This window comes from Mya arenaria, chromosome 4 (genome assembly GCF_026914265.1).
Source record: "Mya arenaria isolate MELC-2E11 chromosome 4, ASM2691426v1".
NCBI classification, from domain to species: domain Eukaryota; kingdom Metazoa; phylum Mollusca; class Bivalvia; order Myida; family Myidae; genus Mya; species Mya arenaria.
In genome coordinates this window covers 42,900,273-42,917,488 of record NC_069125.1, presented here as the reverse complement: position 1 = coordinate 42,917,488, position 17,216 = coordinate 42,900,273, and the positions used below count along the sequence as shown (strand labels likewise).

General features: G+C 33.4%; 1 protein-coding gene across 1 annotated transcript; it reads left to right on the top strand.

Annotated features, from left to right (window-relative positions):
* The first annotated feature begins 8,177 nt into the window (after positions 1 to 8,177).
* Positions 8,178 to 15,975, top strand: LOC128230355 (uncharacterized). The gene is made up of 6 exons (XM_052942554.1): positions 8,178 to 8,744; positions 9,952 to 10,063; positions 10,563 to 10,682; positions 11,348 to 11,531; positions 12,684 to 12,861; positions 14,315 to 15,975. The coding sequence occupies exons 1-6, from the start codon at positions 8,246 to 8,248 to the stop codon at positions 14,440 to 14,442; spliced, it is 1,221 nt and encodes a 406-aa protein (XP_052798514.1). The 5' UTR covers positions 8,178 to 8,245; the 3' UTR covers positions 14,443 to 15,975.
* Positions 15,976 to 17,216: the final 1,241 nt, after the last annotated feature.

Below are 17,216 nucleotides of genomic sequence, written 5' to 3'. Positions count from 1 at the left end.
TAGATTATAATGGTCATCAAGCAAACTGGAGCAAACCGGCCTGGACATTCTGTTTGAAAAAACTTTGGTTATGCATATCAATAGGAAAATCATGCATATATATATATATACATGTCGAAATACATCGGTTATAGAACGAGAATATGAAATATACGATTGGTTTAACCAGTATATTTCGGATAGTATAATATAAATAATGAGCATTCATGGAACTGATAATCAACAAATATAACAAGGAACATTACTAACAATAATTAATATAAATTCAATAGAAATGAGAAAAAGTCAAAACAAAACAAACTTCTGTTTTTCTAAAAAAAACATGCGATTGTCAATCGCTAGGAATATCTTCTTATAAATTATGATGTTCGATTCATATAATCGGAGAAAACATATTGCCGATTATAATGAGTGGTAAAACATGAAACGAATAAGGCATTATTTTATTGCTTTTACGGCCTAGGATTGAATAACTGCATCAGTCATGTTATAATAAATGGAAATTTCTTCTATCTATTTATGTTTCAAGTTTGTTTTAAAATATGTCATTACAAGTTCAATGACATATACATTGCGTGTCAAACACCGATTATGCACTTATAACATTATACATGGCAAATTAGGTTATAAACAATGCATTTACATATATTGAGTTTATGGCCAATTGTGAAATGAACAGTTCATAAAGTGACGCCATACTGAAGAGTGTCCACAGTAAATCCGGGGGAAGATGTGGAAGGGCTTATGTGTTCTCTGCCATTAAACAGGCAGGCAATCAAAGTAAAAACATGTCATACTAAAATATGTTAAATAATTAATGTGGCATACCGGTTATGTTTATCAGTATGAATGAGTGCTTGTCAAGCATGTCTGTTAATGATAAAATTGCTTTTATATGTAGGTTATTGTTTTATATTTGTTTCATTTCTTCAGTGTTATTCCAAAATCAAATAAAATATAAAACATTGCTTCTGTTTGTTGTACATTGTGTATTTTGTAACAATCGTGCTTAATTGTGCTTGGTAAGTTGGTTTATCGAGCCACCATTCCGTAATTGTGGATAAGTCATGCCTCGATATTAAGAAAACATAATGCAGCATCTCTTGAACGGATATAAATAGTTGAGATACAAGATACAAGAATCTTTATTTAAAGTTGGGTGTGTTAACAAGAAACATTAGCACAATGAGCTATTTTCCGATATGAATGACAGATATACATAACATATCAAATAAAAACTCGAGCTGTCACAGGAGTGACGAATACCCCCAAATGCCGCCTGGACACAGGAATGGCAAACCATTCCTTTGAAAAGAGGCCATAACTCCAAGGTTACTGCACACTGCATCTTCTTTTATCATGCATGTATTGTTTTATTTAAATCTGTTGGGTAATTTAGAAGTTACACTGCTGACAAGAAAAACTAGCCTTTCATGAGTTATCGTCCGGAAACCGTTTTTCTATTTTTAGTAACAGTGACCTTGACCTTGGCCCCACCAGCCCCAATATCGAACTTGACCTGTATCTTTTGATGTTACACCTGTGTACCAAAAATTGTTCAAATCTGTCTAGCCTTTCATGAGTTATCGTCCGGAAACCGTTTTTCTATTTTTGGTAACAGTGACCTTGACCTTGGCCCCACCAGCCCCATATCGAACTTGACCTGTATCTTCTGATGTAACACCTGTGTACCAAAAATTGTTCAAATCTGTCAAGCCTTTCATGATTTATCGTCTGGAAACCGTTTTTCTATTTTTAGTAACAGTGACCTTGACTTTGGCCCCACCAGCCCCAATATCGAACTTGCCCTGTATCTTCTGATGTTACACCTGTGTTCCAAAAATTGTTCAAATCTGTCTAGCCTTTTATGAGTTATCGTCCGGAAACCGTTTTTCTATTTTTAGTAACAGTGACCTTGACCTTGGCCCCACCAGCCCCAATATCGAACTTGACCTGTATCTTCTGATGTTACACTTGTGTACCAAAAATTGTTCAAATCTGTTTAGCCTTTCATGAGTTATCGCCTGGAAACCGTTTTTTTTTATTTTTAGTAACAGTGACCTTGACCTTGGCCCAAAGAGCCCCAATATCGAACTTGACCTGTATCTTCTGATGTTACACCTGTGTACCAATTTTTTTTTCAAATCTGTCAAGCCTTTCATGAGTTATCGTCCGGAAACCGTTTTTCTATTTTTAGTAATAGTGACCTTGACCTTGGCCCAACCAGCCCCAATATCGAACTTGACCTGTATCTTCTGATGTTACACCTGTGTACCAAAAATTGTCCAAATCTGTCAAGCCTTTCATGAGTTATCGTCCGGAAACCGTTTTTCTATTTTTAGTAACAGTGACCTTAACCTTGGCCCCACCAGCCCCAATATCGAACTTGACCTGTATCTTCTGATGTTACACATGTGTACCAAAAAATTTTCAAATCTGTCAAGCCTTTCATGAGTTATCGTCCGGAAACCGTTTTTCTATTTTTAGTAACAGTGACCTTGACCTTGGCCCCACCAGCCCCAATATCGAACTTGACCTGTATCTTCTGATGTTACACCTGTGTACCAAAATTTTTTCAAATCTGTCTAGCCTTTCATGAGTTATCGTCCGGAAACCATGAAAACCGACAGACCGACAGACCGACCGACCGACAAGCTCACTCCTATATACCCCCTCAAACTTCGTTTGTGGGGGTATAATAACAATGAGCTTGTGACCTGGAAATAAAAGTAGATATGTTAAAATGAACTCATATTGGAGCATGCAAACAAATACAAATAGAAAAATTGGATTAGATCTTCAAAAACAGTGATAACATCATCAATTTTTCCCGGCTGTATGGCCAGTCCACACGCGCACGGCTCCACTAGTTGATATACGACTGTAAAATGGTTAGTTGTTTCAAAACTATAACTTAAAGGGTAATCATGTACATTGAAATATCAAAACAGTAAGTAGCAAAATATACAAGGGAATAACAGCTTTGTACATCGATGTGTAGTTCGTAAAAAAACGTATTATTAATCTAGCTTGATAGGAAAAATCTTTGGAAAGTATTGCTTAGAGAAGCTATGATATTTATCATGTCATTTTTATATTACACCTGTAAAAGAATGTTAATTGTAAAAGTAAAGTCGTAACAGCTAAACAAAATACTTGCCAAAAGAAAAACACAAGTAGTTGTATGTGTTCGACAGATGTTATATAAATTTGAAACAATCATAATTAGACATTAGCCCATGTAATTTAATTTAATAAGTTGTTATTTTAATCAAAACAGTCCGCTGAAATCTTTTCTGGTATTTGAATCCCATATCTTGTCCAGTGGGTGTAGGCCATCCCACTGAAAACAAATCTTCTTTTCCTTAGAGACAAAGGATAAAAGATATTTAGTGAAACATCTTATAGTTCTCAATTTCTTCTCTTTTTTTAAAGCAAAAAGGTATTATTTACACATTGAACATTTACAAGAGGGACCTGTCCAGGTGCGAATCAGCCTTCTAAATTCTGGGTAGTTTTGGGAGCACCTTATTTCCTTTGGGATGCTGTTCCATACCCGACTGGCCTCAAAGCGGAAAGAGTTTTTTTCCCATATTTAGTTGTTCTAACTGATGTAACGTCTACACAGACTTCGTATCTCAGATTAAAATTACATGTCTTAAAAGTTACAAGGTTTTGAACATATTCTGGTGAGATACCATACAGACATTTGTAAGTTTCAATAGCAGTGTATCTTACCCTGCTCAAATGTAATGTTGGCAATTCAACTCTATGAAGAAATTTTCGTTAGTTGAGGTGTTATCATTAAAAACAAATTTTAAAGCTCTGTATTGAATCTTTTCCAATTTTTCTGTGTTGGTCTTGCTACAAAATGCCAAATGACAGGACATTAGTTGAAAATGGATCTGATAAAAGATTTAAAGATAATAAGCTTCACTTGCTTAGCTGCTTTTTTGCACATTTTAGAAATCTGGGCATCGAACTTTAATAAACTATTTACCTCAACACCTAAAAGTTTTACTTGCACTTCACAAACAATGGTGTGATTAAGTATATTGATTGTTTTTGTTTTTTGTTGTTTTTTTTTGTGTGATAAACTTATATTCCGGTATCATGCATAACATACATTTTACAATATCATATATTTGATATCAATACAAAATAAGTTTAGAGGTGTCTGTATTACTCCAATATTGATATTGGTATATGTTGCACATGAGATGGAAATGTTTGTTTTTCGTTTAGTTACCTAAGGAAAAATAAAGTTTTGTAAAAAAAAAGGCGAACATTTTTTTTAGTCAAATAAGAAAATAAAAATCCAATGAAGTAAGAGATGTAAGAAAAATAATAGAACATGTAATAAAACATGTAAAACATGTAAGGTTGCCTCTAAAATTAATTTCAATTTATATTGATTTGGTTCCATTTTATGTCATGTAACTGTATTTTGCCCTTAGATTCTGCCAAACATCTCTCTATTTGTTTTCTTTGTTTGAGATACTTGACAAAGCTTTCAAAAGCTGGAATATCGTTTATAAGTTTACATTTATGAATATAAAATTTTGATAATAGGAAAATAAAATTGATAAGCATCACTCTCGGAGTCTGTTTCTCTAGAATTCCAAAAGAGATATTTGTTAATGTAATTTCAGTTTGAATATTGTTCCTGTCATGGAATACTTTTAATTTTGACCAGAAATGTTGTACTTTGGAACACTCCCTGTAAAGATGATTGATATCCTCAATATACATATTGCAGAAACCGCAGAGGTTTGAATTTGCGAGTTTATATTTAAACAACATTTTGTTTACTGGCAAAATCCTCTTAATATATTTATACTGAAAGCTCCTTAATCTGTTTTCGATAGTGCAATAAAAACGGTTCAGATATATACTTTTCCATTCTAAAAGCATGAATTCATTTTCCCATTTTACTTCTGGTTTGTTGACTATTTGGCCTTTATGCTTGTTTATGTAGTTTTCATATAAAAGACTGTTCGGTTTCTTTATTCTTAGAATTCTGTCAAGCAGTAGATTATTTGTAATCGGTTGTGCAATGGTATGCATATCAATATTTTTAAGTTCGTCTTTCCAGTTAGTTGGAATGCAAGAAATTAAAGCATGGTAGTTATGGTAGTTTAATAATTCTGAAGGGTGTAGATCATATAAATTTCTAAATTGCTCAAAATCATAAAATCTGTGTCTTCTAAAATCATAGAGGTGTTCAATATACTTAATTCCTCGCATAAACCAGGTTTTAAAAAAAAGTCGGCTTGCTATTTAGTTTAATAAACGAGTTATTTGTTTCGGAATAGATTTCGGATTTTGGTCGAAATTTATCGATGTCCAACCTAAAAGCATATCTCTCAGAAAAGTATTCTTTATTATGCTTGGGACATCGTTTTCTTTTAAATTTGATTCGAGCAATATTTTACTTCCGTGATCCTGAAATTCTTGTAAATAAAACTTTTTCCAGTCGCCTTCATTGTTTTCATCTAATAGACGTGTTAACCACCCTTCTTTTAGCGAATGTATATATGCAAAAATGTCAGTCATTTTAATTCCCCCCTCTTCATAATCATTGATTAATGTGTGTCTAGATATTTTATCAGGTTTCCCATCCCAAATGAAATTAAACAGTTTTTGATTAAGTACTTTAAGGATATTATCTGGTGGGTTTTGAAGAACAGTCAATGGATAGATTATCTTTGGCAACGCGTATGTCTTAATAACAGTCACTTTTCCAAGTAATGAAAGGTTGTGTTCCCCCATCTTTCTAAGCAGGAGTATAATTCACGTAGTTTTGGGGGAAAGTTATGATCAAAGGTTTTGTGTTTTTCATTTGTGAATATCATTCCGAGAGTACATGCTTTATCAGATGTCCATGTAAAATTGTTGCGTTTGCAATAAACAACATTTGTGTCTATTAAAGAACCAATTCTAAGAATAATAGATTTCTTTATGTTTAGTTTAAGACCAGATATACTACTAAATTTGTCAATAGTTTCTACAAGTTTTTCAAATGACTGTTTTGTGCCGTCAGTGATAAACGTTGCATCATCGGCAAACATAGTATTTTTTAAATCTTCATTTGCTACAGTTATACCTTTAATTGAGTTGTTTGATCGTACGGCAATGGATAACATTTCTATAGATATAATGAACAAGTAAGGGGATAGTGGACAGCCTTGTCGTACACCTCTTTCAATGTCGAAGAAATCGGATAGGTGACCATTATTCGAAACACAACTTTTAATTCCATTATAAAAACTAAAAATCCATTGTTTTAATGAGCTGCCAAAATTGAAGGAATCAAGTGTCTTCATTAAAAAAGTGTGATTTGAACTGTCAAAGGCATTTTCAAAGTCTGCGAAGAATAGCAGTCCTGGATTGTTATTTTCGTTTAATTTATCGATCGTCTCATAGAGAAGCCTAATGTTTTCACCTATGTATCTGCTTTTAACAAAGCCAGTTTGAGATTTATGTATAATAGAAGGCAACACATTTTTATACGGTTTTGCTATTGCCTTTGTAGCTATTTTGTAGTCAATGTTAAGAAGTGAAATTGGTCTCCAGTTATTAAGTGATGTTAGTTCTTTGTCTTTTTTAGGAATAAGATTAATAATACCTTGCTTTTGAAGGTCAGTTAAAGTTTTGTTTTCGAAAGAGTAATTGATAGAATTCAGAAGGTAAACTTTAAGATCCTGCCAAAATATTTTATAAAACTGAGTTGTTATTCCATCTGATCTTGGGCTCTTGTTATTTTGCATATCTAATAGGGCTGTTGCACATTCATTTTCCGTCAATAAACCTTCACATGATTGTCTCTGTGTGTCATTTAGTTGAATTATATTTTCACGTTCACCAAAGAATTCATTTATATCGTTAACATCAATATTATCATGTGTATAGAGATTACTGTAAAAAAAGGTTTGTCTGTTTTAGTATATCTTTAGTTTTTGTAATTTCCTTTCCATTTACAGATAGACATGTTATAGTTTTCGTTTCACTTCTTTTTTTCTCTAAATTTGACAAATATTTCGAGTTTTTATCCATACCATCAATTTGAGCTGCCTTAGACCTTATATATAAACCCTGTGTTTTAATTCGGTGTATTTCTTCTAAACGATTTTTCATTTCTGTAAGAGTATCTAAAGTAGTATAGTCCGTATCAGTGTTACTTATTGAAAATTCAAATTCTTTAATATCATTAATCAACTTTGTTTCTTCTAAAGCTTCTGTTTTCTTTTTGAAAGAACAATATTTAATAGTAGCATTTCTGATAGAACCTTTAATTAATTCCCATAGTACGTTAGGATTAGCTTCTTTATTAAATTCAACGAGTTCGCTAATATTTCTTTTAATTTCTTTTTGATACTTATCATCAAGTAAAACTGAATTATTTATTTTGAAATATCCTGGACCACGTGGTTCAGATAAAAAGTTAATTTCAAAAGATACTATTGAGTGGTCTGACCTTAGACCAGTAGATATTTTACATTTCGAGATGCAATTTAAAATATTTGAAGAGACCAAAAAATAGTCCAACCTGCAAAATATAGGAGGCCGGTGGTTTGAATGCCACGTAAAATGGCGAATGTCTGGGTTATTTAACCGCCACACATCTTTAATATCATAATTATTGATTAAATTTTGAATTATATCTCTGCTTTTACAATGTGTTTTATTGTGACTGTTCTTTTTATCTTTTTCAACATCAATTACTATATTAAAATCACCTCCAATAATCATGGTTTCATCTTCTTTATCGTTAACAAAATTTTGTATTATTTTAAAGAAATCGTCATCGTCATTATTTGGTCCATATACATTTAAAATAAAACACGTTTTTTCTTGGATTTTTAACTTTAGATATTGTTTTGAATTGTTTTATTTCCTTAACAGACCATCAGTCAACTGAAATTGCCTGAAATTTGTCAGGATATTTCTTAACATTATTATTGTTTTATTTCAAAAGAAACACAATTAGTGATAATAAACCAAAAACATCTATCACAACTCATAACGATGCCTCCAAGAAGCAATGAACACATGAGGCAATACCGGGAAGCCCGGTATCGGAAAGCGATACCGGATACCGGGCGATTACCGCATAGAAAACTGTTGTGTGCTGCGTTTTGCTTAATTCATAACATAATTATTTTACGGGAAAGATGGCCGCGCCCATGAAAACTGTATGACTTTGCCGGTGCAATGAATACCATCGTTTAACGTTTATTATACAATGTCACTGATCTCAGCGTTAAGATTTTTAACATACAACTATTCTGGATACAGATTTAATGCGCTGTTAAAAACTATGAAACCCCCAGCACAAATACTTCAACAATTCTCAGTCCAATTGTCAACTGACACAAGGTTGTGTTCACATTGTATGGAACAACATTCTAAAATCACGAAAATAAAACAAATGCAGACAGGCTTATTTAAAAATGTGAAACCAACTGTCAGGTATTTTTCTTCAGTAAAAGCTTCTAAATATGAGGACACTTTTCCGTTGCGTTTTATTTATCTTCAAACAAGTGTTGAGTTGTGGGAAGAATTTCCAGAGGGTCTGCAGTATGATGTGGGATATGTTGACACTGGATTCAATAATGAAGTTGCAAAGAAATTTCCAGTTATTCTAGGATTGCCAAGTAGTGTTGCAACTCATATGCAGATGGAAGGACCTTTATTGACATTTGCAAAACTTGGTTATCGTGTAATTATTTTAAACATGCCAGGTAATGTACACATCAATTTATGTTGACAGAGTTCAACCAAAAGCCATTTGCTAGATGAGTGATAGTGTGGCCTAGATTTATGTCCGAGGCAAACTAGACTGGATGGTCGAATCATGCATCTGTTTCGTTCGCCCAAATAATGACCTCATTCAAATGAAAACAAAAATATAATGGTTGAAATATTGACACTTCTCAAAATGGTGATTGGAAATCCGTATGTACTATTTTAAGTACAAACTTTGAAAGGTGTTAACTGATTAATAACCAAATGTTGTAATGCACTAGTCAATTGTTACCACGGCCCCCCCAGGTCCGGGGAATAGCGGGGACCTGCGGGGACAAACAGATGGTAAAATCCCCGCCAAATGCCCCCGCACCCCAGGGACCCTAGGTTAGGCCCATTCTCGCTATATTTTTGCGAAGACAAAAACCACCGCATTTACCCGGCACTGCGGAGCCACCTGGAAGGTAAAAACACGGCCCATTTCCCCGGCTATCCCAGGTATAACCCCGGACCTGGGGAGGCCATGGTTGCAATTGACTGGTGCATAATACATATGGTAAAGCACAATGAGTATGTTTAATTCTTTATTTTAATGCTAATTTTGCTAATGTTTACAAATTTACCATTCAATACAGTATACATACATGAGGAATGCAAGTTTACAAACAATTCCTTCTTTTACAAAACATACATGTTGGGATCCTATATATTTTAAGACAATAGACCATTTCTGGTTCACATACATTGCGCTAAGCAACTTAAATTTGAAAATTAGAATTAATGGTAATGTTAATCTAAGTATGACTTTGTATGTCATTTAGCCTCTTTTTGTACTGTATAATGTGTTTTATACACTCTAGTTGGGTAAAGATCAAGTCTAGTAGATTTTCAACATTGCTGGTCCAGCTTTCAAAAGTGTTTATGTTGAACCCTGTTTAACTATTTTCATAAATGGAAAATATACAACTTCATCACAGTAGTGTCTCTATAATTAGTTACATTAATACTTGAAATACAAAAATACCAGTTTAAATAGCTGTATAAAAAGTAAATGAATTTTTGAAGGATGTATAATATAAATATAATTGTAAATGGTTTGTTTTTAATAGAAACACACCTAAATAATTATACAAATGACTATCTAGTATGAAGAATCACACATTTCTTTTCTTGAATTTATACACATTATTTCTCTTTTTCCAGACAGTCCATTATGTCGTGGCAGAACTAAAAAGGACAGCACAGTGTTTGAACAATCTGTCCTCGAGAGGTCAATATTCATCAGGGACTTTTTGAATGAGATAAAAGTGGATAGGTAATGCTTATAGATATTAGCATCAGTTTGTATGTTGTTGTGTGGTTGTTTTTTCAGAAAGAAAAGGAGAAAGTTTGACGTTGAAACATTATGTAGTGTAGAACATTTATTTATCAAATTCAAACATTTTCTTGTTTTTACATTGCAATCATTTGGAGTATATCTTATTACGTCAGGGACTATTATTATTGTTCTATCTTGATTCAAACTTATTCGCAAACTTGCATGCGAGCATTACAATGTTCAGTTAATTCTAATTATTTAAGCCAAATAGTGATAAAAACCTGATTATAAGCTGGTATGAATCATTTGCAAGTGCAGTTTTGGGGTATGTGTGGAACCTTATAGGTTAAGAGAATGTGACACTGGTTTGGCTGGAACCCTGGTTTGGCTGGAACCCACAAACTCTTGGTGTAGTGACAGATGCCTTTACCTCTACACTTGCTTTTGAGTTGAATTCTTTGTTATTCTGTAAATGATCCTGAATTCTTTATTACAGAGTAGACTTGCTGGTTGCCAACTCCTGCAGTGTGTACAGTGCTATACATTTCACTACCTATAACAAGGGCCTTGTCTCCTCGCTGGCTCTGTTAAATCCTACAGGGCTTGATTACACAAAGTATGTAGTACCAAATTTAGATAATGAGTTTGACTGTTTTACAAAAAGCAGACAATTTAGCTTTGATGAATGTCATATTCAAAGGGCTTCAATAAATTGGAAACTGGAAGTATGAACTTCCTGTACATCAACTTTGGAAGTTTTTCACTGAAATGTGGAAATTTAAGTCTCCTGAATACAATATTTGTTTCCACTATTTTTCAACTAGTATGTTAAAAAACATAAATTACAATTTAAACATACCAAATTTAATGACTTATATTATAATAATTCATTTTACTTAAAGACTAATTGACTAATTGAAATTGTGACCATAAAAGTAATATTGACACAAGATTTTGATATCTGAACGTCCAAGTTTTTGTACTTCCAAGGAATCAATTTTGGACGTTTTAACCCATTTCTAGGGAGTAATATTCTTCCAAACTTCCTTGAAAACTGTTCAAAATGCTAAAAAAATACAGTGTTCACATGTTACCAATATATACATGTACAACTGTAGCATGGGCCATAACTTGAGATTGTATCATGATAAAACTACGGAGTTTTGGTATTACTCCACAGCACTTTATTATAAAATTGTTTGAATCAATATCGATAACACAATAAAGGCATGTATCTTAAAAGGCACAGAGCATGTTCTAAGTCCAGTGTATCTCTTTCAGAGACATGCGTCCTGTGCGCATGAACAAGTATCTTGCTACATTCTGGGGTGACAGGATGATACTGCAGGAACTTATTGTGCCTTTCATCAGTTTGTTCAAGCAGTTATCCTCAAGAAAACGTGACTGGTCAGCATTTACGGTGGTCACTTATGCCAAAGTTGTCAGCTCCCTCTCCTTTCAAGATGTAAGTCATATCTTTAAAGATGCACTCTTATTCCCAAATTAGATTTACCACAATTAATAATTTTGTTTTAATATTCCAAAAAAAGATGAATAAATGTCGAAAATAATGCGATGTTTTGATAGCGGTACATCTCCTACAGAATTGTATTGTTTACCAATTAGAGTGTTTTCACCAAACAATAGAAGTTGACGAGCATTACGTGCAATGATTTCTGAATGGGCGTATTTTTTTTGCAATGATTATCATTAACAACTAAACAATTTATGAATATTTTTCGTTTATTATAATTCTGAATGTTGTTCATTATTGAGTGTAGTCTCGATCATCAAGTCGCTGGAATATGATCTAGTTTTACTTTTCCATTTTAGTACATATATATATGTATAAAATGAAATGAAAAGGACAAATTAAAAGCATGAAACAACATTTGTTTTCTTTTTATTGATATTTTTATAAAGGTACATAATGACACTGAGTCTTATTTAAAGATGAAATGGCCAATATTACAACAACGCACAATGTACATGACCAATACATGTATTCACGAACTTGTCTTTCCACAAAACCAATTCAAGTTATCCGAGTAATCGAGTACCCGAGTACTCGATCGGAAGATTGTCCGAGTACTATAGTAGACAACAATATTTTTTTTAGCATTCACCAATCATTTAATATTTTTGCGCTTTCTGCTAGTCAATACACGGTTACAATCTTGTTATCAGTAATTAATATTTTCCATAAATGCATTATTTAGTAAGTTGTTTAAGGTTTATCAGTCAATATTGATGTTTGTTATACATGTGTATGTATTGTTTTTGTCACTTTAACCCTTGGTACAAGTTATCTGGCTGGATTACCACCTCATGAACTCGCACATTGGGAATAAATCCCAGGAAACCTTGATGTGTGCATGTTTGCTGTTTAATAATAACTGGTTAATATTGTGTTATTGTAAATCATGTTGTGGTGTCATTGAAAATACCATACATTTTTCACGTGTACTAAAAATTTCAATTTACAAGAATCAAATCATTAGGAATTTTAAAATACTGTGTAACTTAAACTAGTTGTTTTGAGTTAAAAAAAGTACAAGTATTACCTCAATTTATGAATGTATGTACATTTTCATGCATTTATTTTGCTTTATTTTAGGTTTCCCAAGATGCTAAGAACTTTCGTCTGCGGAAGCTCCCGACTTTGATAGTTCATGGAGAGGATAGCACAGCATTCAACAAGGCCTCGTCATTAGAATACTTGGAGGAACTGGACCTTGAGAACGCTCCGACTGCACAGCTGGAAGAGGGGGCCACAGTGCTGGAGATTAATAAAGGTACTGTTTTTTGTTATTTATGCTTATTTTGACACATTTTTTCATCGGAACACATTGTTCTGAGGGTTAGCATTTTTTAATGCCTGTTCTTTGTCTTAAATATTTGGTAGGTAGAATCGTAAAGACATCTTCTAGCAAGTTTGTTCAAATTGTGCCCCTGGAGTCAGGATTATTGCCCACCTTTTGTTTGAATGAGACTTTAAAGAGGGAAAAACTCTTTCTTGTTTGAACCCAGATGAAACAGAGCTTAGATATTTGGTATGAAGCTTAAACTAGACGTCCTTTACCAAGTTTGTTCAAATTGTGCCACTGGGTTCAAAATCTGCCATTCTTCAGTGTTTATAGTTTTCAGCTGGACTATTTTACTTAAGGAGAGCTAAAATACTCACCTAAGGGTCAGCTTACTTTGAAATAATTAGGCATATACAGATCGTCGGCCACATTGGGTCCACTATGTTTTCGAAAGTTCAAGGTACCTTGCCTCAAGGTCAGGGTCACTCTTTAAAGTCCAACCGTCATGCAAACTTGCACACATTTTGTATGTTAATATTCCTATTAAAGGAAATTATAAATTTACACCTGGACTATAATTGATTTTTCAAGGGTTTAAAGTCAGTGATACGTTTACTTAAATTCTAAAAACTTTGTGTCAGTATTGGACGGCTAATGACTTTGGAAAATGTTCACCTATATGTGAAATGGTATGTTGACACCAGCTTAATCTTTACACTGAACTTAATAAAACAAATTAATGATAATTATTTCTCTCTACTAAACGGGGGCAATCTTGGAAACGATTGCCTTCAACCTGTAAAACACATGCATATTTTCCTGGCAATTCCTAGTTGTAAACTAGTTCAAATTAATACAATGTAATAAAACAAGGACCCTTTTTACTTGCTTAATTAAGGAATTCACTTACAATTTATATACATTTTATAATGCTCTTTTGATTCAAATTAATTTGTTTCTTTACCTTTGCGTTTATTTGATTAGTCATAAATAAATAAGTTGTCAAATTTCTGGCAAACATATTTTATGTATGAAATGTTTAAAATGTGTTTTGTGAAGATCACCTGGGTTTCTACGCCAAAACAATAATTCGTCTGGAGGAGAGAAATTCAAAGCATATTTTACAACACTTAAGACAAATCTGTTATGATATGCCAGGTTTTGAGAGGAAATGTGTACTGTTTTCAACAACGTTGGCCTTCCCTGCTACGATCGCCCTGGATATGAGGAGTGAAAAAGTCAATGTTTTCTCATGTTCCAGGTGTGCTAAGGATATGTGCCCACTAATCACTGAAGAGGATATGGTCATTGGCTAATGGTTATTTAGATTTCATAATGGGTTTCAAGCATATTTAACTTTAAATTTTGTAAAGCAAATACAGCACATTAAATTTGGTTATTGGTTTTGGCTATTTATTTTGATATATTTTTCTTATTTCAGCTGTGGAAAACAAGCCTAGGCTTCGTGTTTTCATCCCCGGTAAAACCAAGGACTTGACAGACACTAACACTGTCATGTTACGAAGAATATTACTTCAATTCTTGAAAAACATTCGCCCGGATTTGTGATGACAGATTATTTAGGCTTATCAAATTTAGTTGTGTGCTATTTAAATGGACTAGTTTTATGTAAATGTTAAATACCGTATTTTCTCGACTATAAGACGGGGAAATTGGGTCCCGATTTTTACCCCCAAAGTAGGGGACCCGTCTTATAAGCGAGTCGATAAAATATTAAAAAAAGATTCAAGTCAAAATCAGTTAAATTTTACATAGGGTATTCGTCTATCCAGTCTATCGTCTGCTGATATAAGTATGGGGCAATTAAGTAAACAACAACACGAAATCTCTTCACCGCGCGTGCTCTGACGTCACACAGTGTACCGTTATGCATTTTTTCTCATGGCGCGTGTCAGTATAATTAGTATGACAGATATATCAAATCAATAAATTGGAATGTTAATATGATGTAGGTACCTAACTGTCAATTTGATTAAGCAAACAAATGACAATGCGAATATGAATCCTTTATGTTCGTCGCCAATCAAGGGACAATATTGCCTAAAGCATTATTGCTAAACAAACACCTATTCATGCCTCGGCTTTTCGCAGTTATGTCATTGAAGCCATTTATTTTGCCGAAGAACTTCATTGGTGTCTTCAATAAAAAAAAAAAAAAAAAAACATATGTTGTTATTAATTAATTATTACAATTTCGATAAGTAACGACCTGTCCTGCAAACTTATGTACTCATTTTTAACCTACCTCCAAATAGAGAGCTCACAGTTGCTCGCCATTTTCTTTGAGTAAAACAAAAACAGTTACCGCGAAAGTCGATAATTGTCCGTTGAGCTTGAACATTTTTACACATTAGGAAGAATTTTAGCATTTTAGATTTGCTTAAAAATTGACCCCGTCTTATAAGCGAGTCGAAACAAAAAGCACCAGATTTCATAGGCAAAGTTAGGGGGCCGTCTTATAAGCGAATCGCCTTATAGTCGAGAAAATACGGTACAATAAAATGAAATAATTCTTTGGTCGCTCCTTGTCCTTATTTTTATTGCTTCAACATCAGTTGAGACTTTCTATTTCACATGTTAATGCTTATTCAAAATGTTACTTTTTGAATAATGATCAGTGTTTTAATTCACCATTTTGGAATAGGGCTGGGGCTTTTCTGAATGTATGTTTTAGCATTGGGGGACTAGGACTGAGCTTCAAACCAGATTTGCCAAAAAAAAATCACACATGGTACTTTCAATCTGATCATGATTGCCATATTTTATCTGATTACCCAACATTCCAGGTTTTCTAATTTATTCTATGAGTATTATATACAACTCCAAAGGTTTCGCTAATGAAGTGACTTGTTGTACCTAGGACTTGTAAAACTTTGAGGTTGAATTTTGGTCAAACATTTGATGTAAATGACAAGGAAAGCTTTTGGGGAAAAAGACATACAAAGTAAAAGTGTATTTTTAAATGTTTTTTGTTGTTTTTTAATATTGAACTTCACTTCCAATCATGAGCACTCATTCTTGGTAGTTGTGAACTGTATAATAGTTTATGAAGATCACATTAACTGATGCATATACACTACAGTTTACCAGGGGGCATAACTTGACTACTTAAGCCACAGTGCTTGAACAGAAAAAAAAAATGTAATTGAGATAAACACATTATTTTTAAGCATTACTGGAGTACATTTTGCTCTAGAATAACTTGTTTTTAAAAAAATGACAAAACATTTTAATGAAAACATACAATTAAACAATAAAAAGCATACAGAATTTTGAATGATACCGTGCCTTTATAGAGGTTAAATGAGCTGAGACTGAGATTGAGATTCGACTTCTGGTAATAATAATAGTATTTTTCTGATATTGGCCAATCCTATCAACAATCTTTAACAGTATATATTAAGATTGCTCTTTAAAATCTAAAACATAGTGCTTTTGTGCAGTTGTTGATAAGACAGATCACATAATACTAAATTTTCTTCAACCTTTCTTGTCTGTGTACAATGCACACATGTGGATGATGATGGCTAGTGTTTTTGTCAGGTATTCGAGGGGCACATCTCTACCTTTAAAGCCAAGGTATAGGCCATCCTAAACATGAGCAATTTGTAATATAATTTCAATTTATAATTAAGATCTTTTTATTGAAACTGTCCCCTGACAACTTTTGTACTAACGTTTATAAACATGACTGGGCCTGCCAGTCAAACTCAGGTGGTTCATACTTGACTGACTAATCGAAGTCCAGATTAGGCGGGGCTGTTCAGTTTCCTGTTGCTATCTGCCATGACCTCCAACAATATGCCCTCGACAATATGCCCTTATCAACAGTAGAGTAATACGCTGTTTTCTATATATTGATTACAAAATGTGTTTGCGCACAAAAAAGAAATTTCAGACAAATAAGGAAAGCCAAAATACTGATATTTTTCCATAATGTTGCTCAATTTATGCATTTTTGGACCCGTTGTTGTTCGGGCGGGCTGGCAGATCGGGATTGCGACAAACTCACCTATGGTTTCAAACAGTTAGTGACCAAACTTGGTATATAGGAATAGTTCATAGAGACCTTACATGGGATTGTGTTTGGGGCCCCTAGGGTCAAGGTCACTGTTACAAAAAATAGAAAAACAGTTGGTACTGAATAGTTTAAATTATGGTTGACATGATATTGTGACCTAACTTGATATAAAGGAAGAGTTCATAGAAACCATTTACTTGATATTTAGGAAGTTTTTAAGGACCTTTTATGGGATTGTATTTGGGGACCCTATGGTTACGGTCTCTGTTTCTAAGAATAGATAAACGTACTGATAAGTTAA